Below are 24,671 nucleotides of genomic sequence, written 5' to 3' on the forward strand. Positions count from 1 at the left end.
CTTCTTTTTATGTAGCTCCAGCGAGTTTCCCATTTGGGACACAAGCCTGATCAAGCCTGATCATTCCTGCTTATTTCATAGCCCTGGCATGGATAAAAACCCTTGGATTAAGGCTAAGATCTGAGCATCAATTTAAGGATTAGGAAAAAGAAGCCACAATCAATGAACTGTGATTATTCAAGCCCAGAAGCATGACAAACTCAGAAAATTCAGCCACCACCAAAGCACGGCACGGTGACGGTGCCATGGTGTTACGGAGACTCCTGTGACTGAGCTATCCCAAGGGGCAGCAGAAGACAGGCCACGTGTAGTGGAAGGCAGACGTCCTGCCCCCCGGTGCCACCCCAAGCCCTGTGAGACCCCAAACCTGCTCCTCAGCACCCCGAGGTGGGGCTGAGCATCACAGCATCATGCGGGTGGGACTGCGGGACCCTGCCCCAGCTCTGCCTTGTGGCTGTACCACAGCCATGCCTCCTTTAAAATCCAGCTGAAATCTAAGATTTTTGTTAGCTTCAGCAATGCGACAAGCCTGCCTGTCACAGCCAGCGTGCAAGAATTGAGAGAAAGCATTAAGACGTTTCGAGGGCCAAGCGGAGTTAATTTGAACTGTCAGAGATCTGTGTAATTTCTCAGAAGACTCACCCTCTGGAGGAGCAAAATGGAAATTGTCACCCATGGTAACAGTTATCAGATCTCTGAGTGACTTGCTACAGCTTCAAGTCCAAGAACACTTAGGGCAGGCACATACAGATAATGCACAGCCCACTCTGCGCATCCACAGTAATTCTGCAGTCAAAAGACATCACTGATACCTGAACTGAAAACACAAAAGAGGTAATAGAAAGCTTCACTGCAATTATTATCATTCCACCTCCAAACTCAAGAGGAAAAGGGAGATAAGGAACTTCTAATGGGAACCCCTCAGTTGATCCATTCCTACACCAAACTCCACACCTGTTTGTTGGATGGTTAATTGCCCCTTCGCAAACTCTTCTGACAGCTTAATGGAGAGCCAAGATGTGGGGCAGTGAGAAGAAACAGGACAGACCATTCCCAGCTTCCAAGCAAGAATAAGCCCAAACAGACAGTGGGAACGTGAAGGAAAAAGAACTGTATCGCAGACCAAGTTTTGCTCCCCTGAATTATTATGCTTCTCTTGCAAACAACCGGCAGAGCTAAATACATTATTGTTGCAGGGATCAGGGACTAAATGCAGCCTGCCAAAATCCTGAGCACAGGCTTTTCTTTCTGCAACTTCAGAGAGGACAAACAGCACATTTCCACGGCTAACACAATGAACTTTCCTGCTCCAACCATGTCTTATTAATCACAGATGATACAAGCACGTGGAAAACAAACACATACAGCTATCTGAAAACACGAACAAGCCAGGTGCTGTTATTAGGCCTCTTGCAACGAGGCCCTCAGCTGAAATCTACAGACTCCCTTCTCCACACGAAGCCTCAGGCCTTTGAAATCGGGCTTCAAGAGAAGAGATCAAAGCCAAAGAACGAGCAAATAATTTCCAGGAGACGAGCTGCAGGTAGATAATCAAATTAAAAGAAAAACAGTTACAGATTTCTGTGCGAGATGCCACAAACAGAAAACACAGCTGGAAGTGTCCTCCACAGCTCTGTTTGTGTTACGCTACCTGCTTAGAGCTCCAGTTCTGCTCTCGGAGCAGGACATCCAGCAGAGCAAAAGTCGCGCTGCAGCCTCTCTGTTTGAGATGTCATTCTATACACAATGAACCAGGAAATACAAGAGATGAAGTGGAGTAGTTAAATATATAAATATATATCTTAAAAATTTGATGGGTTTGGGTTTTTTATTTAAAAAGTCCGTGAGTAACAATAATCACAGACCATACGTTTGTTTTTAACTCCTTATCCTAAATGGTATCTTAAATGAAGCACAATTTCAGCTGGTTTTGTTTGTGGAAACACCCTGTGGGACAGAAGCAGCACCAGTGGGCACAACAGCAGAAACCAGGTGGTAGGGAAGTAGAAATTTGTATTGTTGTTACTATAGATACACTTTCAAAAATACAAGGAGCATCACTTCAAAGTCCTGATGTGTAAAGAAGCAAGAGAATGCCAGAGCACATTACGCAGCACAGACACTCGAGGCAGGAAGAGTGCTTCGGGGGGAATTAAAGCAATCGTTTTCTCTGCAATTCAAATATAACACACATCAAGATGTGTGTTATAATATTCTGAAATATCCTGAGCCACACATCAACACTCCTGAACTAATAAAACTCCAGGCAGCCATAGCAGCTCATCTTCTATAACGGCCTTGATGCAGAAGGTGAAATGTTGTGGAGACATTACGAATTGCACCTGAAGTCACCGACACGACTGCAGAACACTTCCTGTTGTGAAAAATGCAGCATGTTTAGGTAACCTTTCCCTTCCTCGACATGGATCAACAGACGATCCTATTTAGCAATTAACACAGTTAAACAAATCTAAAAGCCAGATGTTTTTGGTTTGTTTTGACAACGTGTCAGTATGGCCTACCGTAGCTATTGTTCATAGCGGGAATCAGGAGTTGACAACATCCCCAAAGGACCGGCCTCCTTCAGCCACTGCCCCGTGCATGGCATTGAGAAGCTGCAGGTTTAAAACTGCAAACTTTTTGCTTACTGAAATCAGTACCTCAACTGTTTTCTTGTAACGGATGCAGAAGGCCTTGCACAGGCCCTGCACACATGACTACCGATAGGCCAATGTGGTCTGTATCCCAGACTGGCCTACTTTAGGCCAAAACACAGCCTGTGTTCTGTATCTTAAAATCACTTTCTAAGTGTCCCCAGCAACTGGCAACACCTTTAAATTAATTCTGAGCAATGTCTCTTGTACACCCTCCTCAGGAGAGTCTGAAAGCCGGTAGGCAGCACAGGATCCACCAATGTTGTATACCAAAACACATTCAGGTCACCAACAGGCTGCTTATCCAAGTAGGAAACTGCACTGGAGTGTTGGTAACTCAAACCTACAGCACGCAATCACCTCAGCGTGGCAGCCTGTAAAAACAGAGACATTAGACAAACAGCACAAATTCCAGCCTTCCTGGATTCTACCCTGACTGCCATCTTCTAACCGCTCAGCGTGAAGAGAAGCTCTATTTCCAATTATTAAGCGATTTGCACTAAACAGTTGCTGTGACAAGAGAAGACAAAGTACTGTAAATCAGTACTGGTCCCAGCAGAGAGAGAGGTAATGCCAGGTGCATTTAGATTAGACGTTAGGAAGAAATTCTTTACTCTGAGGGCTGTGGGGCACAGGCTGCCCAGAGCAGCTGTGGGTTCCCCATCCCTGGAGGTGTCCAAGGCCAGGCTGGACACGGCTTTGAGCAACATGGTCTGGTGGGAGGTGTCCCTGCCCATGGCAGGGGGTTGGAAACAGATGGTTTTTAAGGTCCCTTCCAACCCCAACTATTCTAGGATTCTCTGATTCTCTGAACTGCCAAAGCAAAGCAAGCACTAGCTCAGAGGGTTCGTGGGATGAAAACCCCAAATTGCCAGCAGGAAAAAAGTTTACAAGGACTTGAGCTGAGTACTGTGTGCTGGAGAGGACAGCAACATTTTGTTGTTTTCTTTTTTTTACACCTGCCTTCTATACACATTCATACACACTGTGTACATGGCATCCTGGAACCCAAACACACAGCCAAAGTAATTGCATGTGGGCTCAAATCTGGGAAGCAGCAAATACACTGAAGCAAAAAAGAAGCACATGGAAATTCTCTACCTGTGCTGTAGCTTCCCTCCTCTTAGCTCTCAGTTCAGACAATGCCCTTTTCAAAGGCTGCCTCTGTCACCTTTCAGATATTCACGAAGCAATGCGGAGAGCAACACAAAGCACATCCCCAGAAACAATTTTCAACTTCTGCTTCATCTGCTTGGTGAATCTAATGGTCACTACGGCAGCTTCCCTGCAGGACTGCGCCACATGAAAGCCTTAATTGGCTCTATTTTGTGTCTGCAAAGAGAAGCCAAAGATCACAGTCCCCGGCTGATAAAACAAGGGGCATGTGAAGCTTTAAAACAGGCGCAGAAAACAAACAGAAAAAGCAAAACATGTTTTGCAAAGCAGAATATTGCTATACTGGCCAAATGTCTTTCCCCTGAAATTGTAGTTGAAGATACTTTCCACGTGTCTTTCTGCTCAGATGAGTATTAGCTGTTGTGCTAAACATTCTTTTCGAGGGTGGAAAAATGGACATTTAATTCTAACAAAACAAAACAAAACAAAACAAAACAAAACAAAACAAAAACTTACAATAGCTGTGACTTAAATTTGACATTGACAGCTTCTGCCTGTTCTGCTACAGCACGACAGGGTTCAGTTGAGCACTGAAGAAGTTTTTGTTTAGTTTGCATTTTAAGAGAATAAGAAAATCACTTCTGCATAGTTACCAAAAAAAAAATGCAAATAGTCAGAGAGCTTCTCTATTGGCACTATCAAATAATAGGCCAAAACTTGAATGAGTATGAAAACTCTCCTTGTTTCTAGATACGGTCCTAGCTCAAATCACAGGCATGTCAGCTGCAGATGAAGACTTGCTTATCACCTCCTTCCTACAGGCAATGCAGAATTTTAACCTTCAACTAATGAATCCTGCTACTAGTAAAAGGTTATGCAAAGTGATAACAGAGAAGCAAGAAGAATTAATGAAGCATTAAACTAAATTATTTTGAGTCCTCCGTCACTGCTTATAAATGTTTTATTTCTATCTACAATACACTAATTCTTTAGTGAAGCGTAGCCCTGCTGTAGGTGGTTGGTGGGCTGGAAAGGTTACTCAAGCAAGATTAAGTGTACTTGGTATGAGATTGTTGAAACGTTTGCCTTTCCTCCCTACCATATAAACAAAATTCCACATGGGAACAAAGAAAGCAGTTCCCTGCTCCGTTTCGAACAAGCAAAGCAGAACAGGGTGACTCTCTCTGGCTCTTCACTGTGAGCATCAGCTCCTTTACAAACACACATTCTCCCACTCCTCAGGTTTAGAGTGTCCAAAAGCCTTGTGTGGAAGGAAGCCTGAAATACAATTTCTTATTTACAATTCACAAACTCAATCCAAACACCACGTAAGAATTGTATTGCATTCAGGAGAACCAGAAGTACTCAAGTGAGCTTGCACAACAGATAGGTTTTAATGTAAAACCAGAACTTTTACTTCCTCCATTCTTGGTTCGTGGATTTCTGCAGGTCTGTTTGGTGATGGGATCCAGGAACTGAACGGAATTAAAGGCTAAATCCGAGTGAACATCTGGGATAGCATAATAAGAGCAAATCTGCCAAGAAAAACAGTTGATACTGGGGAACTGACATCCACACTCTGTATGTGAAAGTGAAACAGGAGGTGGTGTGTCAGATGAGCCCTAGTCTGGTCCCATGGACCAAATGAGTATTAGCTGTAAGCAGAATATTCTTCAGCTCAGTTTCACCCCAATTTAATACAACTCTCCAATTCTGTGAGCTTTTTGTGTGCATAGCAAGCTACAGTAGTCACGTGCAATCGGAGTTTGACTTCAAAAGCACCTTCCTGACTCAAGCCATAATGCTAATAATGAAGGTCCACCCATAACCACTGCAGTTCTTTCAGGCATGATAAGGCTCTCCAGATGGGAAATACAGGCTAGAAGCCAACCAGCACTTCCCGTGGAGAGAGCACGCCAGCCCATTTCATTCAGCGCCAAATCATCCTCTGGATTCCCAGTTTTAGTTTTTGTTAAATCCTGATAAAGGGCTGAGCAGGGCTGGTTTCCTGAGTAACGAACTCAAGAGGGAGACATGGGGTCCGCGATCACTATGTATAGCAGCAGATGACAGCGGAACAGGATAAGTACATAAATGCTTTCACAGACAGGGTTTACATGGTAGAGACATGACAGAGTACAGGAGACCTGCACATTCTCAGTGGAAAGGTAAAATGTCTATTCTGAACGGCTGAAAGTAGGAGCAAAGCTGTTGTGACTCAGATGCCTTCAGAAAGAACAGGGCCCTTAGTCATCTCCTGTCCTTCTCAGGTTAAAAATGGGACTTTGCTTTAAGTATCACAATTCGTCTCACATCTGATCTTCTCATTAAAAACGGCCCAGACAAATAATGGCTTAAACATTTCCCTATGTGTGGTTATTTCCAGTTGGCAGGTATGGGTAAATGATACCATGGCTTGGAGAGGAATAATTTTAACTCATGTTTAGAGCAGATCTGCTAAAATGTTTTTTCTTCGCTGAAGAAAGAACCTTTTAATGTGGTGCCAATGTTTTCGCAATGATATTTCACTGAGCATTCTTCTTTGGTCTGTCATGAAATTCACATGTAAGAGACATAAATGAAGCAATGAAGGGTACAAGTCTGCAAAGACTCATTATTTAGGCTGTATTTTAAGCAAATTTAAGACTGACTAATTACTCTGGGTGCCTTACTTGAATTACTTGAAAGGGCATCGTTTTCAAAGGGCCTGTAAAACAGACCCCTCTCGGGAATCACAAGTTTGGCCAGCCACGCTTTGAAGAAAGCCAGTACGAAACATAACCTAATACAGATTTGCATACATATCCACCTACAGCAGAAGACCACAAAGAAGTCAGGAACATTTAGGAATATTTGCTTCTGGGAAACATTAGCAAAAGCACACAGCCACTGGGACACTAATCTTTCATCCAAAAGCAAATAAGTGTATTCTGTAGAAACACGTATATGAATTCCCCAGGTGAAAATAAGACAAACGTGATGTACTACATCCAGACAGGTCAATCCTTCCTTTTTAATTTGGTAACAGAATTTTAAATAGGGGTCCCAGAAACATCTTGAGCATGTCACTACCTTCCAGAGAGCCACTTCAGCTGACAGAGGGGTGCTGACAGGTTCTCTTCATTCAAAGAGAGAGCTGACAGCCTAACCTTATGACATTAGCAAAGCCTAAGTCACATCACTGTGTCATATTACAGTGTACACCCCAAAAATAGAAGGAACGAGAAACTCATTACTACATTGTCTTCAAATAAGGTGTGTGAAGTGGGGGAGGAGGGAAGTTTTTGAAAGAAGAAAACATTTACCTGAGCCTCTGCCTTCTATTGAAGCTGTTAAGTGAAACTGAGAGGAACTCTTAAATGCTTGCTCTTTGGTCTTCCTTCGAGTTACTACCTCTAAGTCATTCAGCTCAGAAGTGCGTGTGGGGGGTGGGAAACAAAAAAAATATCTTTTCTCCTGTGCTAAACTGACAGAGAATTTACTAAAGCTTAACATTAAGGGATATCCAATGTGTCTACACAGACACGTATATTAACATTCTCTGGCTCTGCAGACTTAGTCTTCCCCTGCAAGAAGGGGACTGGCTGATGCCCATAAGTCCCTTGCTGGCTACGTGTTCTAGCTACAAACATAAAACATGGTCCCTTGGTTAACATCTGGTATGTGCTGCCAGTTTTGACCAGGTTTATGGAATATGTTACACACAAAGTTAGAACTGCCTCTGAGGTCTGCAGAGCTGACAAACAAGAACAGAAACTGCAAAGGCAGGAAGCCTGTTAAAAGAGTGATTATCAGCATGTGTCAAGAATATCAGACACTTCAAACATAGCATGGTCTCCAGAAGACTCTTCACTACGATCAAATTCAAAAGCTGTTTTGGAGTACGGGTACGCTTGGAGCCATTACTCTGTTCCTTGGTATCAGAGGTGGCCCCACACCTAGAGTACCAACGCCTCCGAAGGACAACGTTGAGTGTAACAGGGTGGGGCTCTTCTCTGTGATGTTTTTCATCCAGGAACGGAGAATTTGATCTTTCGCATCATTTGTGAAACCAGTCCCGACTCAAAAAACAAGCATAATAACAAAAAGAGAAAGAGTTTAAGTGATACTCACGCGGCATGATCCCTTGGCTCACCAGCTCCTCCCGTGTGCGTCGCTGCTGGAGCTTCAACTGCAGCACTGCACAACAGCAGAGAGAGGGAAGAGAAGGAAACCCATCAGTGCGAGAAACATCAGAGGACACATTTTCAAACGCATCTTCTTCTCTCCTTTGGACGCCAAGGCAGTAGCGAGCAGCAGGATGAGAAGACCTCCCTCCCACCCAACTCCCCTGCAGCACGCAATTGCAGAAGTGGCCGTGAGCGGCGAGGTTTCCGTATTCTGCTGCGGGCAACAAGGAGAGGAAGTTGCAAAGGGTCTTGGCAGGGTGATAAAAATCCGCAAAGCCGGGCCTGTTTCTCAATTCTTTCTACAGCTCCAAGTTATTTCAAGCCATTAGCATTCAAAAACAAACACAGAGAAACGTTGGTCTGACAGGCCACCAGGAAAAGCAGCGACACCCCACCTGCTAATGACTCCTCAGAACTCTAATTACAGATTAAATTGATATGACAAAATTGTTGGTCATTAAGCTTTCTCTAAATTACAAGGCTGACTGCCTTTCCTGGCACTGAAATCCTTCCACCTTCAGAACCATGTAATGAAAGTGAAATATCATGGGCATATCTGCAAGTGTCCTTGTTCCCCAGCAAAAGTGATCCCTTATCTCTAGTATGTCTCCAATTTCTTTGAGTGCTATGGAGCATGTGTTACCTGTATGAAATACAGTTATCTATTTTTTTGTAATGCAAATGACTGGATTATTTCCACATTAAGATTAGAACAGCAGTTTCCATTTAAACTATACAACTGAAGTAAAATTCTCGAGATCGTTCTTACGAACAGTCAAAGACAACTTCCATATGAAAGGGACCTCGTAAAGCCAAAGGAAAAATCCCATGAGCGGTGCACACACACACACAAACGCACAGACACATCGATTTGGGACAACCTGAATGAACACTCACTGAATCCCGTTTGCAATCAAGCCTAAGCTCCTAAGTACACTCAACAGAAAACATTATAAAATTAATGGCATGGCTTCTTCCATGTTTAAATTTCAGTTTCCCTGTTGCGTTTATGCCTGTTGTATAGTCCACATAACAGAGGTCTGCACAAATGTAGTAGAACCACCAAAGAACAAAACTGCTCTGCTAACTAAACCATCTTATTATAACCCTCATGCTTCCTTTCTCAGTTATTTTTTTCTGTCTAATACATTCATTTCTGACATTAGATCCGAATTTATACTGTACACTCCCTAAAGCAGAGATCAAAAACTTCCAGAGAAGATGCCACCTCACCTACTTACATACATCATCACATTTTACCTGTTTCCTTAAACCTCCTATTTGCAGTTTTTCTTTTGAGGGAGATACCCCTTCCAGTAAGGCATCTGGTCTTCACAAGAAGTTGACAGGAGATGTAAAATCCATCTCTTCTGTGGTCGCTTGCACCGTGGCTAACCGCCCGCACTTAAATGCTTGGATTTGTCTAGTGTCAGCTGCCCTTGGCTCTTGACATTGCTTTTTTTGAAGTTTATGACAGTGCAAATATAATTCCTACCTCTGAAGGCACTTCTGTGTACAGCATGCAACCAAGTTCCCTCTCTTCACTTTCTTGAGCCAAACGAGGATTTCTCAACACATGCATCCCAGGCAGGAAACTATTTTCTTCACCACGGGGAAGGGAGAGAGGGAGTGAGCTAGAGCAGAGCACCACACGAATCCTGTGAGGGATCAGCCAAGAGCCCCGGCGAGGAGGAGGGAATGCAGAGGGGAAGAACAGGCCCTCAGTTTGGCTGTGAAACTGCAAACAGAAGTGGTAGTCCCCAATTCCTCCTCCCACCCAGCCGTGCAATCTCACTCCTACTTTTGCGCTTGCATGAGGGCTGACACAGTCTCACGGCTGTCACAGAGCTCTTCGTTTGCTGGATTCGTCGTGAGGCCATCAAAAGCCGAAGCAGGTGCTGCCACATCTATGCAGCACCAGCGCCAAAAGAATGGGTGGGACCATGGCAGACCTGATCTGATTCAACTGCAGGTACCCCAGCAGCATGGCTACAAGGGAACGGCCTTGAGCAAGCAGCTTGCTGCAGCCGAATCTCACTCCCCGCATCAGCTCTCACCTCTGTCTGACTGACGGCTGGACCCACTGACGTGACAGCACACCCCGACCAGAACCGTGAACACTTTTCTGCTTGGTTTAGTAGGTTCAAGAGTGGGTGAGACTTCATTCTCCCAGCAGCAGCAGGCAGCACGCAGGGTTTCGGCCCTGTCAGGTAACTACATTAAATCTCTCGCTCTGTGGCGTTTTTGTCATTCTGGAGCCATTTGAGGGGCTCATTTCGATACCCTAAACTAGCACATTTCACTAAATGTACACAGACCAGGCACAGACCTAGAGCATCTCGCACCCCAACTTTACATGCAGATAATCTCAGTATTACTCATTTCTCCCAGTTACACATCTAGCAAGGTATTTTCTAGCTGTGTTTGCCGCTGTGTTATTTACTTGCCAGGACCACCAACTTTCCCTACTTTTTCCAACTATACCTACCACTTACCTCAACAGCTTATTTACCTTTTCCCTCCCAGAGTCGAAGATTTCCAGAGAAAAACTCCCCCACATAGGTGTGGCCAGCATTTTTTGCTCCTTGGTGCATAACTCTGCACTCACCTGTATTTATGCGCATTTTGCCCAACTATCTCAGTTTGCCTAAATGATCTAAAGCATTTTATTTTCACTGTCATTAAGGTTATTTATGCCTCCACTAATTTTTGTTCCATCCACACCTTTACCAGCAGTCATCTTGCACTTGCTTCCAGACCACGCTGGGCTGATCCCAACTAGAAACTCTTTTCTTTGATTAGAGTCAGTTCTTAAACCATTTAAGCTCTACTTCATTACATCCAAAGATACTTTTTAAAACCCAAATGTATTGCACTACTAAGCTAGAGACCTCATAAAAGTCTATTACACACAGGCAAAACCCCTAAAAAACAAATTTCTAGTATCAAAACAACAAAATTGTACTTGAGTGGACCTGTTCTTCTAAAACTGAAAAGCTGCAAGCATGATTACTGCTCCTCTTATTCAAATTCTTTATCAAATTTTCTTTATTTTTTTCCCTAGAACTGGTAAGAGATTACGTACTCTTTACTCACTCACACTTTTTCACTAGCAGTGCAAAATGTTACTTCTCTTTCACTCTTCCGAGTCTCCCTGCTGTCACCAGATTTGTTAGAAATCAGTGTCAGCCAGCCAGCCAGACTTCATCAAATGGCTTAAAACTCACTTCCTGACTTAAGCTTCCCTTATGATTTTTCTAAATATAGCTTATTTCTATATCAGTTGCCATCTACTACCCGTTTTCTCTAGTCATTATATGCACCTTTTATTTTTAAACACTATGTCCCTTCACAACAAAAAACTAGCAACTGTCAAGAGGACTAAGCTAAAGAATAGGTAAAAGGTCATTTTCAGGATATTTTTAATAGCTATTAAGTAATTCCTGGGATTCGTGAATGTATTACATATTAAGCAGAAGTTATTACCAGAACATAATGCACTTTTGTCCCAACACAGTTTATTTTGGGAGGAGGGCAAAAAGGTTTAATTCAGTTCAGTCCTGAATTCATTTTGGCTTAAATAAGCACTTGGAGTTGCAAACACCATTTTGTATATTTAGGAGATCACCTGTTTACGTGTGCAAGTGTGTGAAGCCTATATATAGATTAACAGATGTCCCAAGAGCCAATCCAAGGCTGTTGTACGTGGAGCTCAGCCAAAGGTCTAGAATGACCAGAGAAATTCAGTTACTCAAAGACAGGCTGGAGTGTAAGTCCTTCAATCACAAACCAACAACCTTCTGTTTCCTTTATCCCCATACTTTAACTTTAAATTAATTTTCAAGTTCGAAAGAAATCAGGTCATATAAAGAAGAGTGTATATCTGCAGGCTGGAAAATAAGTTCCACACGGGAACTCTTTTACTTGCCTCTTTTCTTCAACTTGTGTCCCGGTCCATGAAACATTTTGTAAGCTTCATATGCTTGTCTGATTTTTCCGCCCGAAAACGGGACTAACTGATTTATTTCACAAGAATGAAAAGCTCTGAAATATAATTAAAGTTTGGACAAGGCTTCTAGGTCTTTAATGAACTCTTTCAAGAATTTCTAAAACATTCCAGAGCAATCTGGAAGATGGTATAGAGGGCTGTTGGCAGCACTTTAGAAGAGGGTTAAAGCAGCATTTGTGTGGGTGTGTAGTAACAGGCAAGTAACACAGCAATACAGCTACTACCAACAGAGTTGTACTGTTAAAGAAATTTAGCAAGATGTGCTCATTTTTTGTTTGTCTTGACGTAGAACTGCGTTAACACTGAACCCATAGGCACTGCCCGCTGCGTTAAGCACGTGCTTAACATATGGAGGCTGCACCCACATGGACACTTAGGCCACAGCTCTAGTCACAGTGCAGGGGTGCACCAGCAGTAAGCAAGAACAAATATTTACGAGGAGCGAAGTTGCTTTTTGCAGCCTGTCATCTAAATCAGCAGCAGACCTGCCTTTACACACACGTGCCCGAAAGCCCTTTGCTGCTGAGCCACGCTTCACGTTTAATGGTGTGCCCAGGGCTGCTGCTGAAACCCAGCTGCAGCCTCAGCATCTCAACATCTTAACGAGAAAAAACTACCCTTGTCTTAGAGACTATGTCACATATCCTGGCAAGTTTACAACAACAAATTTAAAAAATATTTTGCATTTCCTGTTTTTTTGAGACCCGGCAACGAGAAGCGCACAGCTCTGAACTGCGGCCTGTGGTGAGGCCCTGCACGCGCTGGATCCCGATGTAGCACCTGGGGCCAGTCAGCGGCCACATCGCTGCAAACGCCTCTCTTGTAAGGAATCCCCCAAAATCCTCACAGTTGCCCAAAGCAAGGTGATGCTTAAGTACTGCTATAGGGGTTATTATGACAGTGAGAGCCCGAGCAGCCGTGAGGAGCCCGGGGAGGACGGCTGCTGCGGCCCACTGGATACCAGGACGATGAGGGAGAGAGCAAGGAGCCCTGAGACATAACCTGCACCTCAGCTGGCTAGGCTGGATGCTCACGGATGTGATTTATCCAGTTTTTAATTCAGTGAAAGCAGCTAGCCTGATCTAAAAAATCATTCTCGTAACCCAAGCGATACGCCATGTACTGGCTAGAGAAACTAGCAAGGAGAAAGTGCAATTAGCCCAACTTCATTATCCAGGCTGAGGAAAGTGCAAGCATCAGTAAAAGCAGTAAAAAGCAAACCGTGTGCTTTAATGCTTACAAAGGGTCATGGTCCTTTCTTCATAAGTCGCTCAGCACCTCTGCAGACCCTATCAGAAAGCCCAGAGCTACAGCATCACTTCACTCACAGGGAAGCACTAACGCAGCCTGAGCTGGGAGGGAAAGCTGCCGCTTAGTTCACCAGCACCTTTCAGGAGCATCTTCTAGGAGAATATTCACTGGCCTCAGCGCTGGCAAGGTCTGATTCAGTTCCTTTGTGAGGGTCAGAGACCACGGCCAAAGGCAAGGTGGCACCAGGCCACCATTTGCAGCCCACACATGCAGTTTTCAAGTTTTCAGTACAATCTCTATAACAACGCTACACCAAAACAACAGTCGATATCCAACCAACTTTACTGTAATATGCAATGATAAAAGAAGTCTTTAAATATCACAGGATATTCAGCTAAGAAAATCATTACAGCTCTTTGCATTACCCTAACTTAAACATGACAGTGCCGCCCAAATGCTGCTTTGAAAGGTGAAGCCACTTTTCCACTCATCACTCAGCCAGCAACAGCCATTTTAATTACGTTGACAATTTTTTCCCAGATTCTGATGTATTAAATAGTCCCATCTGACTACTAGCCAGTGCCAAATTGAGCTTTGGAACATGCAGCACATTAACCATTGGTTTCACTGGAAGTTATATCATTCTGTGACTGAATTCAATCCCTTGGAGATGTAGTAAGAAAACCTACCTCTTGCACCAAAAATGGTCTCTGAGCTTTTTTCAGCTATGTCTGCTTACAAAACAAATGTTGTCTTGCATGAGCCCTTTCAAGGGGAAGCCAGATTAGACTCTGGTTCAGACACCAGCAAGAGCAGCATCTGCTGACTTCCAATTGCAAAACCTTTCTGGACTGGGGCAGCAAAGGGTGGTTAGTATTACAGAACATTTGTGGTGTCAACAAGAAGCTATAAAAGAATACAGCTATAAGAGTTAGTGATCAATGACTGAATATACAATGGTCAAAATGAATTTTGAAAATGACTCTCACATTGCTGAGGCTGACAATTTAATTTTTTTTCAGAGCTGCCTCTTGCATGGTCGACAACACCCACCCCATCGCACAGAATTTGCTAGAATGGTAATTACCAACAAAGAAAAGCCAACTTTGGGGGCCTTTTTTAAAGGCAATTTTCTGAGCCTAACAGCATTTTAATCCACTAACTGCTGATGGGGAACACACGCTGGCTTTGCATTTAAGCAGACTGTGCAGTTAACAGAGAAGCATTTAAGTGAAGCAGACTGTAAATGACACCCAAACTGCAGGGATTATATGGCAGTTTGCTATCCAGGCAAGGGGATGCCAAAAATTCACGTCCCTCTGCGGGGTGAAGGAGAAGCAGCAGAGTGCACAGCTGATCCTCCCAATTTGCAAGCAGCCACTCTTGTTGGGAATAGCATCCACGTGGTCACATTCATTTGAATGCATTTTAAAGAATAGCTTGGAGTGAGCCTGAGCAAAGGGACAGTTAAGCAGAAGTTTATTTCTTTACTATTTGAGGCTATCTCACATTCCACTACCTCTTTTCTCTACTGTAGCAACAACAGCTGCTATTAAAATGCAAGCAGTTTCCTCATCTCTTCCTTAGCAACCATACCACGGAGAAAATGAGCTCCAGGAGGGTGAAGAAGAGAATTTGGTTTAGTATCTCCAACTGTCACAAGAGCTTTTCCCACTAGAGGCAAAAGCCATTTATTGATACCCATGCTGTGGTCTCCTCTTTGTGAGAAGCAGGATTGAGATCCATCTCCCCGTAGCCAAAGGGGAGGTCTGTGAAGCAAATCCTGAACAGGAAACAAAGCCAGGATCGGGAGCAGTTCCTTACTGCAAATCACATGAATGATTCAAGTGGATTTCTTAGCAGCACTGTAGAAATCAGCACATCCTGCTGCAATATGCTTAGATGGGCAGGTGTCTCATGTAATTTTGGCGAATATTTATGAACACTGATGAACTCCTTACCCTGCTCTGCTTGTCCAACAGGGACGATATTTGAGGAGGTTTAACCAAGAAAGCCATACAGCTTCATCAAAGCCAGATCTAGCACAGAGGACTTGAAACTTTTTTTCACAACCACCTTTTCTTTCTTATCTTCTGGAGAGCACGAGAAGTTGTCACAAATGGGAACAAGAATACAATTCTTAAAAAAATGGAACAGATCTTTCACCTCTAAAGCCACAACTTTCAAAATATTTCACAGTAGCTGTGCTAGTAATAATCTAGGGATGTAATGTGGGTCATGTAACACTACATTTTTTTTTCATCCAGCACTCCCAGAAGCCTTCAGCTTTCAAATGCCCAGAAGCTTTTTAAAGCAGCTGGAAAGTATAGAAAAGGGGCGAGTTTGCCATTTCGACTGGGCATATAAAACACAAAGAGGAGGAAGAGAGAAAATTAACTGACTCACACTCAACACAAGAAGGGCTGGTTTCTTGATAAAACCATACTCTTCAAAGTTTCTGCATTTTTTTAGAGCTCAAAGTGTTCTTGAGTAATATAAGATCATTAACATGACATCCAGCTCCCACATGCCTGCTGATGGACTAGATGCATCATCTGTGTGACCGTGTCCCAAAGGACTGGATTGGACTGCTAGAAACAGAACACAGCTACAAGGCAATGCTCCCTTTGAAAGCTTTTGTTGGGAAGTTGCTGTTCGAAGAGAAATATGAAATTGGAATCATTTGTAAGAATGTTTTCAAAGGATGATGGAATACTTGCATGTATTATCTTTTAGTGAGTGCACGTTACGAGACATTAAGTAGCTCTTTCACTGGGGACAGACAAATGCGGATTCTTTGATACAGCTAATTTAGCAGAATCTAAAACCTGCAGAAGAAACTGGTCTCAGAAGAATATGGAATCAGAAGCAAGTACACAGCCAAAAGCACAAGGATCTATTTTCATCCTCACACTGCTGAACAGAAAAAAAAAGCTACCTCACCAGGTCATTTCTGAGGCTTCAATATCAAATTTGACACAATGTAGAAATCAAAGTAATGTTTGTATTAAAATGTATCTAGAAGGCAAAGCCACCATTTACTGCAATTTCAGTATTGCAACCACATAACATTACAAAACAGGCAAAAACAGTAGCATGGTCAAAGTGTAACAACATAACATGATCTAACCTCAAGACAGAACAGAATAATTACTCTTGTTTGGTGCTTCTCAAAGGCTGGAGACAGCACTGGGGTTGTAGGGTGGTAAAATGTACAGGTAAAAAAGGAAGAACCAGTCCATAGTCCCAGAAGTTTACAATCTCAGTCTTCAACTTTGCATACAATTGTACGTGTTTATTTCAAGGGTACTGCTCAAATATATGACTCCAAATAGATGCAAAACTTGATTATTACTGCGATCCAAAAGTTATGCTGAATTTTGCACAGTTGTTATTATGTTGGTTTAAAAAGAATGCTAGCAGTTGCTGTGCATTTTACAGCATTTGCCTTTACATTCTTCCTTCATAATTTGTTTAAACTCCTGCCATTTCCATTAAACATAAAATGTAGGGGGTTTAATGCAATTTTAATCATTGCTACTTTTAAATGAGATGCAAGCTTTGTTTTCCTTAATACTAAAATTTTGAATCAGATAAATGTATTACTGTCAGTACATACATCTTTCTATCGAATGCATAGAAGCCCACTCTTAACAGCCCACACCTAATAGTCCATTTCAGCACTTACCAGCTGTTAAAATGGGACTTCAATAAATTAACCCAGTATTTTTAGTAAGATATGCAACACATGAAAGTGTGCAATGAGCTTAACAACTGGAAAAGTTGGTTTTCTTCCTGTGGAAGGTAATGAATCTTATAAAATCCTTTAGTCCCAGAACTACTGGTTAGGTGAAAACCAAGCATGTGAATAGCTAGGCACACATCCACTTCTATGGAATCTGGCTACCATGCGTGATCCAACAAGATGACCTGTAACAAAATACCTAGGTGGAAAGGTCTACCTAAAATTGACACACCAGTATCATGAGACAGTAAATATTGGCTGTAATCAGTGCTTGTTGATGCCATCCATATATCCATTGTTGCTGTATGTAGCTGGAAGAGAAGCCTTGCGGGGAAAAAACTGACTTCACAGAGAATTTCCCAACTCCCCTGTAAACTTGAGTCACAGTCTATACTAATTTATATGTTTCCGTGAAACAACAAACAAGGAGGAACTAACATTGCCCTTAACCACCTTGCAAAGAAGACCCTAGAAAGAGATTCTCCAAGATAACTTAAGGTGATGTGGCAGATGAGGACAAATGAAGGGAAAAGAAGGAATGGGCAGACACATCCCAACAATCAGATCTACAGCTGTCTACTAATGTGACAGAACAAAAGGCAAGCTGCACAAGGGAAAACATGATTGTGACCTTTGCATTTTTTTCTTGTAAAGATAGAGGTATCTCTGCCGAGAAGAAGAAAGCACTCCAACCTTGTTATTTTCCTTAAAGCTGAGACATCAGAGTTGCTTGAGTGTTTTTTTTCTGAAAAATTATACAGAAGATGAAAGAGACATGTATCAGAAGCCTAAGATTTTTTCAGATTATTCAAAACTCTTAGTTCAAGTGATAATGCATGTTTGTGTGTTCCTATTAAACTAAAAAAGTCCCAAGTCTTGAGAGAATGTCAAGACATGTTCATAAAACACAACTGATTAGACACATTTATAATACTAAAATTGATGAGAAAAAGCTTTCCATGCCTCTTTCAGCAGTAAGAGCCACAATCTAATATATTTCCTTTACAGCTCACCTCCCATACTGCAATTCCTGCTACAGCACAGAGCCCCAGTGTACCAACAGCCTCTCAGATCAAGGCCCAGAACTTCCCCAAACATTTCTCAGAGACTGTATCGGCCGGATGATTCAGCCTTCCCCCTACCACAGGGCACCCTCTACAGATAGAAGTTCAGAGCTTCCTTCACAGAAATCATCTAATGGGCAAGATACCACAGAATTTCTGCCCAAACAGCTGGGATCCCTCGACATATGAGCTGTGTTATCTGGTTTTCCACGTAAATGTGGAATAATTCTGTATTTCCGAGACTGTCTCAGATTCTTAACCACCTAAAGAAGTTTAGTTTATTGAAAGCAAATGCAAATTGGAACAAATGTGTTTTCACAAGCGGTAGAAAAAAAGGACTTAGAAGTATGCAGATTCAAATACAAAAACAACATTTCTTCGGAAGAAGTAATTAACTGGTTATATAGGGAACTCGGAAAATGGGCCCATATGATTTTAAATTAGCTGGTTTGAGCACCTCTCTCCTCCCTTCAGATTTGTGTGGTTGTGCTGACAGTTATTCCACAGGACAAAGGTGGGTTTGCCCAACACAAACATCACATACTGCTTTTATTCATATATATTTATATTTATATATATATGTGTGTGTAATTCACATTACACACAAAATGCACATCAAATTCCATCAAGCTCAACCGTGATCATACACGTCTACCATTTTTTATTTCCTTTCTCTTTGAATATTCACTTTCTTACAAATGTCTAGAATAGAGATCTGCAGGACACTTTGTATTTTTTTTCATAAGGAAGATCAACAGCCTTAAACACAAATCAGCCTGCAAGGTTTAACGTGCTTCTTCAGTGCCATCATAGCTATAAAAACCTAACTAATATAATTCTGTGCAACAGGTCAACCAGCTAACTACAAGAGCCCAGCAGTCAAAACTGGCCTGCCTGACCACTGACTTCAGGCTGGTGGACAAATTCTGCAAATGTTTAAAATGTTGCTGCTGGCTCACTGCTCTACTGAAGGGCACAGAGGAGACTGCCGGCGGCAGCGGGTTCTCCCACACCCAATACACACGCTGGAAGAACTGTTAATAAACGTGGGTTTTTGCTGATATAATGAACAAAAGCTAGTGAAGGGCAGACACATTTCCTTTGTATTGCTCCCTGCAGCAAAGAGGAGCAGAGATAGCTCCGTGGTGACAGTGCTCGCAAACCACTGTAGTTAGTTTTACGGTCACACGTCAGTCCCGAAGACATGATCCTTGTTCTGAGCTGCCTACAGTCAATGTGACAACTATTATTAGCAGCAGTAAAGCAGTCACTCAGTGAGGCGCAAAGGTACTGCTAGCTTAGGAACTGCTTCCAAAATGTCAACTTCCACTTCTGAAAAGGGGCAGTTTGAGATCTGAGCATGGGAAAGGAGGGGAGCTGCAGGCAGGCTTAGAAGGACATCCCCACGTGTGCATCATACAGACAGATGGGACAGCTTCAGAAAGTGAAAGTGAAGAATAAAGCATCAAAAAAAGCCTCACAAAGCATTTTGACAGGAACTCCAAAATAAGATTGAGAAGCCCACAAGTGAGACGGGCCGGCTGGGCTGCAAGCCGCTCGCAGCACTGACCAAATGATGTGACGGGAGCACATGCGGCCTTCACGCTTCTCACGCTGCTGAGAAACTTGCAAGTAACTAAAGCACATAGCCACTACCTCACACAATTACTACAAAAAATAGACAAACAACCGCCCCCCAAAAATAAATAACAACAAAAAACCCACAGCTGTATTCTATATCCATTTAATACTAGGGAAATAGTTACCAGCATGAAGCAGGGAAAACTCCACACAGAGAAAGGTGAAAGTGGGTCTCTTCCTTTAGTCAGCCAAAGGGCACCTGCTGTTAGTTCCCCACACCTTTCAGCTGTGCCACAAATGTTTGTGCCCTGAAAAGTGTTTCGGTGAGGAAGGTTACCAAAAAGATGTTTGGTGTGTCAGCTGGTAGGGTAGAGCAGAGAAGTTTGGGGAAATCCCCTCAGAATGGCGACAGGCCTCAGACACCACAAGCTTTGGCTGCCTTTGGGGATGGAGACCTCACCGTAGGTATGGCCACAATATACCTTGCCCTTACCACAGAGAAAAAAAAATCAGTATGAACAAATCTTTTGTAAACTTTCAAATAGCTATTTTTTTTTTACAAAAGATTTTCTTTATGGCTGCTTACTTTTGAAAGGCTGTATTTAGATGACACTGTCCAGAAAGCCTGGATTTCACCAATTTTCACCATCAATTCTGGAAGAAATCCATGCCCCAAAGTAGAACATCCTCTTATTATCAACTTTCTTACGTGTTCCTTGCTAGCTTCATCAGACTTAGTTTAACTTCAGATGGAGAACTGCAGACTAGCAAATTCAAATCCGTGTTTCCTTAGAAGAACACTTACTATACCATATAAACCATAAGCCTTCTTCCAGGTCTTCTACAGACTTATCTCACTGAACACAGGGAAAAACCCTGAATGCACTGATCAGCAAACATTTTGCAGCTCTTATTCATAATCCCTGTATTGCAAGGTACTTCAGGTACTGCAGGTTTGCTCTTAAATTGGAAGAGATGTTGCAAGTAAATTTTATATACCACTAGGGCAAAAAATACTGCATACACCTCCACTAGCACAAGTTAGAGAAAGAAAGCCATGAGCTCTGCTTCATGTTATGCCATTTAGCAGATTACGCATCCACTGAGAGGCCTCCTGCAAGAAAAAGACAGAATTTGCCCCATACAGGCTCACTGCATCTTTTTGTTTGATAAACCTAAGCTATGTCAGGGGCCATATCCCATTTTCTACTGTAGGCTGCAGAGGTCCTTGCCAAGAAATATGTTGCTTTAACATTTTGAATCAAAATTTATTGATGCAGCAGGTGACAAGATCAGTAATTCAATGCTCAGAAAAGTCTGGATAGATGGGAGTTGGGGCACGAAAGGAAAGATCAAAGCACCAAAGCAGGCACTTATTTGTGTTATAGATATTCTTTAAGTAATTGATCGATGACTTAGAGGTGTGACAGAATGCCAAAAAATCTGAGGTGACTAGTGACAGATCTCATAGGTGACAGAAGGACCACAATTAGATTTACACAGGCAGCCTGATGCGGATCTGAAAAGCGTGAGCAATTGTCACTGACCCTTATCTTGTTTGGGAAGGAGAGCCACAGTGACATCTGTCTGGCAAGACCTTGGAACAAGCATGTTAACTCCAGAAGTTGTTTCTGGATGCAAAACAAGCAAGCTGAGCTTAAGCATCGTCACAATTTTGTTTTCAGAAAAGCATCTGCTTTCCAACAGCTACCAGCAAGTCTAAGCATCAATTATTTGCTGTTTGAAAGTGTAAATACAGATCTTTTCTTTACAAAATAAGCAACAAATAATTATCAAATAAGCAATAATTACAAAATCATGCCTGCTTTTTCCAATCTTTATTAAAATGTTTCCCAGTTGCTGGGAATATCAATACCCCAGTACCACGGCTGATGAACATGAAGCTCTCAGTTCAACTGCAAAGAAAATTCAGCTGATAGGGCAGCAAAGTACTTACTGCAAATTTTACTTGGTATCATTACTAGTTCAAAGCATTGTCCGCATAAATGCTATTAACAGCTGCACTCATTGCACCACACCCACTTTCTATTCATTTTATTTCTGCATGTGTTGAATCCTTATATCTCCTTGCTCTGGTAAGTCCGAGACCACAACTCCTTCCTTTTAGCATTATTTTGGGCTAAAGAAAGCATTATAAAGACCTTTTTCTGAAAAATGAATTAGATCACAGTGCGGTAAACAAGCTAGCCTCTGCCCCTCTCCTCCTCCTCCCATTCCCAGCATGAAAATAGCCAGGGCTAAAGCAACAGCTGGGGATCATTACGCTGACAGAAATAGTTCAGTAAACTGCAAGAAGGGAAAACATGTCATATCCATAAAAACTGAAAACACATTAGAGCAGCAGGACTAAAAAAATACGTGATTTCAGCTTCACGGGTAACGCTACGAGCCCCTTCCACTGATAAGGACTGACTTCTGAAAGCACTGGCCATTCGGTGATAACCCTTTCCCAAAGGTACCCACACTAGGTACTGCTGTCATGAAGTTCACACATACCCTGAAACACCTCCAGCCTTCACAATCGAATGAGGCACGCTGGGAATTAAGAAAAAAAATAAATAAATTGCTTGTTTACTATCAACTTCAAGCCACTTCACCTTACTATCTCATTATCTTATCTTCATTGCACCTCCTACCTTTTAAATGCAGTGACAATCAGTGTGCCACACATTTGCAGAATTAGTTGCAGCACGAGGCTACAGAGTCTAACTACGTATGCCAGCTGTGTCTCTGGCTTTGCAACAAGGAAAGCCCTTCATACATTCAACACATTTCTATGCCTTTCTGTGCCACAGCACTCTTTGCACACATCATTCTGGATTTTGGGGTACACCAGGCCGTAATTCAGAGATGCTTTGGTGAGGTTTTGTGCCCGGTTTCTGCTGCTCCTTACCCATGCATTTGCATGAGGCACCACTCTGCCATCTCCCACAGCAGCTTCAGGTCCGTTCTGAAGCAGGAAGACGCCCATCAACCTCTACAGATAAATGACATCCTGCATTTCGGTGACGTGCCTCAGATGCAGATCCTCTTGCTGGGGATCTCCTTGGTGTCCAGAGCTTCCAGGTCCACATGGGCACCTTCTTCTGCCCTCTGCTGGGGGAGGCACAGGCCACTGAGCTGCTTCACCTTCAGGTTGCAGGAGGCGTTATGACAATGAGGCCTAGATCGCTCGTGAAGACAGCTATGCATTAACAAGCACTTGCATGACTCCTGATCTCTTCAAAGTACTGAACAGATATTAATAGTTTAATCAAAGGCTAAGCTAACTCAAATTACCTCACATTTGCTGTGGACCAAGAATGTGCACACAGTTACCACACAGATCAGATGGCATGCAGTAACTTGTTCGTGTCTGGGCCCTGAGACACAAATCTTGGAAAAAGACAGGTGAATTTCACTGGCAGCCTCTGAGTCACATTGAACATTTTTGAAGCAAGGACTTGACAAAAAAAAAAAAAAAAAAAAAGAGCTGAGTTCAAGACTAGCGACTTTGCTCAGAGGTGGTGAGGTTGGAATTTACTTTTGGAAGTATTTACTTCTAAGCTAGACTCATGAATGCTCATCAGCTTTTGGGTAGTTTTCTGAAATTTTCCAGAGCTTGCGATTCCTTCTTCCTATCTTTCATTAGAGGTTACCATACTGTTGTGTTAAGTGGGCTAGGAACTGCAAACTGAGCTCTGGTATTTGAAAACTCAATCATCCCAAGGCACTCTTTGATAGAAAACATGTTTATGGATTTCTGAATTCTAGGAATTTTACAAATAGCTGCCCCCAACACATACTTTGAAAAAAACACGCATACGCCCTTTGACTTCCCCATGTCAAATGAATTTGTGTGTGGAAAGGCTCAGCAGTTCCCGTATTTCATTATGTCAAGCCCCACTTAAAAAACAAAACAAAACACATTAAATCAAATGTAGGGCACCATGTTTTCCAGAGGCAAGAAAACAAGATGACGGCTATTCCAGACAGCCACTTCTCGTAAGATTCATGAAGCAAACAGGAGTGAACATTGCCAGCATAATGCAGACCCCTCTTTATTTGCCTGGCTTTACTAATAGGAGAAAGCAGACTGGCACCCATCACCTGTGCGTGGCAAAAAGTGAGGAAGAGAAGTGGATGAATTCCGTCATGATAAGAAAAGTAGGCTGTCCCATTTTTTTGCCGAAAATGAGGTACAACAGTCCTTACAGTTTCATTTAGCTCAGTACTAAATCCTGACTTCCATTGCTCTTGCAAGGGTACACACGAGTGCATCTGCTCCTCCACTGCCTCTAAGATTTGGCTCTGCAAAATCCGGTGAATGCTACAGGATAAATACAGCAGGAGTCCTGAGAATGCAGAGACTTGAATGGAACAGCAGTGAAGCTAACGTGTTGTGTTTTATTTTTCTCTTCTGACATGAAAGAAACTGGCAGCATCCACTTCTCTTTCCTACCCTTCCTGTTTGGTAGCTGGTTGCAAGTAGCCTTCCTCATTGCAACTGGTATTAGAACATCAGGAATTAGACATGGAGCAGGCTGATGAATTGCTAAACCCTGCACAGCTAACACAGCTTTTTCAATCATTTATATTTACGTATATTTATTTATTATGTTTATTTAGAGATATACAAGAACTCAATGGCCTTAATTCGGTTCCACCAGAGATGGCAGCACCTATTTTTCTGTTGATGAAAGTACTACAGAATTGCATTTTCCTCATTCTACAAGCGATGCCACCGTAGAGCTTGTGCTATTTAGTGCCTGTATGAAAGGCATACCCTGGCACATCCAAAAGCAGAGTGCTCACCTTCCACAAGCCTCATGAACGCCTTGCAAATAACAAGTCAGCTGCAAGTTCGGGCTTTTTGTTTTGTTTTCTTTCTTCCTCCAAAGATTGATGTGCTGCAGTTCTTTGCCCCCAGAGCCGACAAAGTAATGTGGGAATACTGCTGACACCAGTGGATTTATGACTGAGTCCCAAATTTTAATTGGAGAGCTATGGCTTCAGTTCTCTTTTCCTTTTCCACACTTGCTTGACGAAGAGTATTCCAAGAAAAACAAGCAACAAAAATAG

At 42.6% G+C, this 24,671-nt stretch overlaps 1 protein-coding gene across 6 annotated transcripts in view; it reads right to left on the bottom strand.

The window, feature by feature from the left end:
* The window catches only part of MRTFA (myocardin related transcription factor A), a 73,400-nt gene that overhangs the window by 18,975 nt on the left and 29,754 nt on the right, over positions 1-24,671 (bottom strand). For all 6 annotated transcript variants that reach the window (XM_068667103.1, XM_068667086.1, XM_068667078.1 and 3 more), the window contains exon 2: positions 7,884-7,949. In XM_068667103.1, the coding sequence (XP_068523204.1) occupies positions 7,884-7,890 (7 nt within the window). In that variant the 5' untranslated portion in view covers positions 7,891-7,949. The remainder of the gene's footprint in view (positions 1-7,883; positions 7,950-24,671) is intronic.

Source organism: Anas acuta, chromosome 1 (assembly GCF_963932015.1).
Source record: "Anas acuta chromosome 1, bAnaAcu1.1, whole genome shotgun sequence".
NCBI lineage: Eukaryota > Metazoa > Chordata > Aves > Anseriformes > Anatidae > Anas > Anas acuta.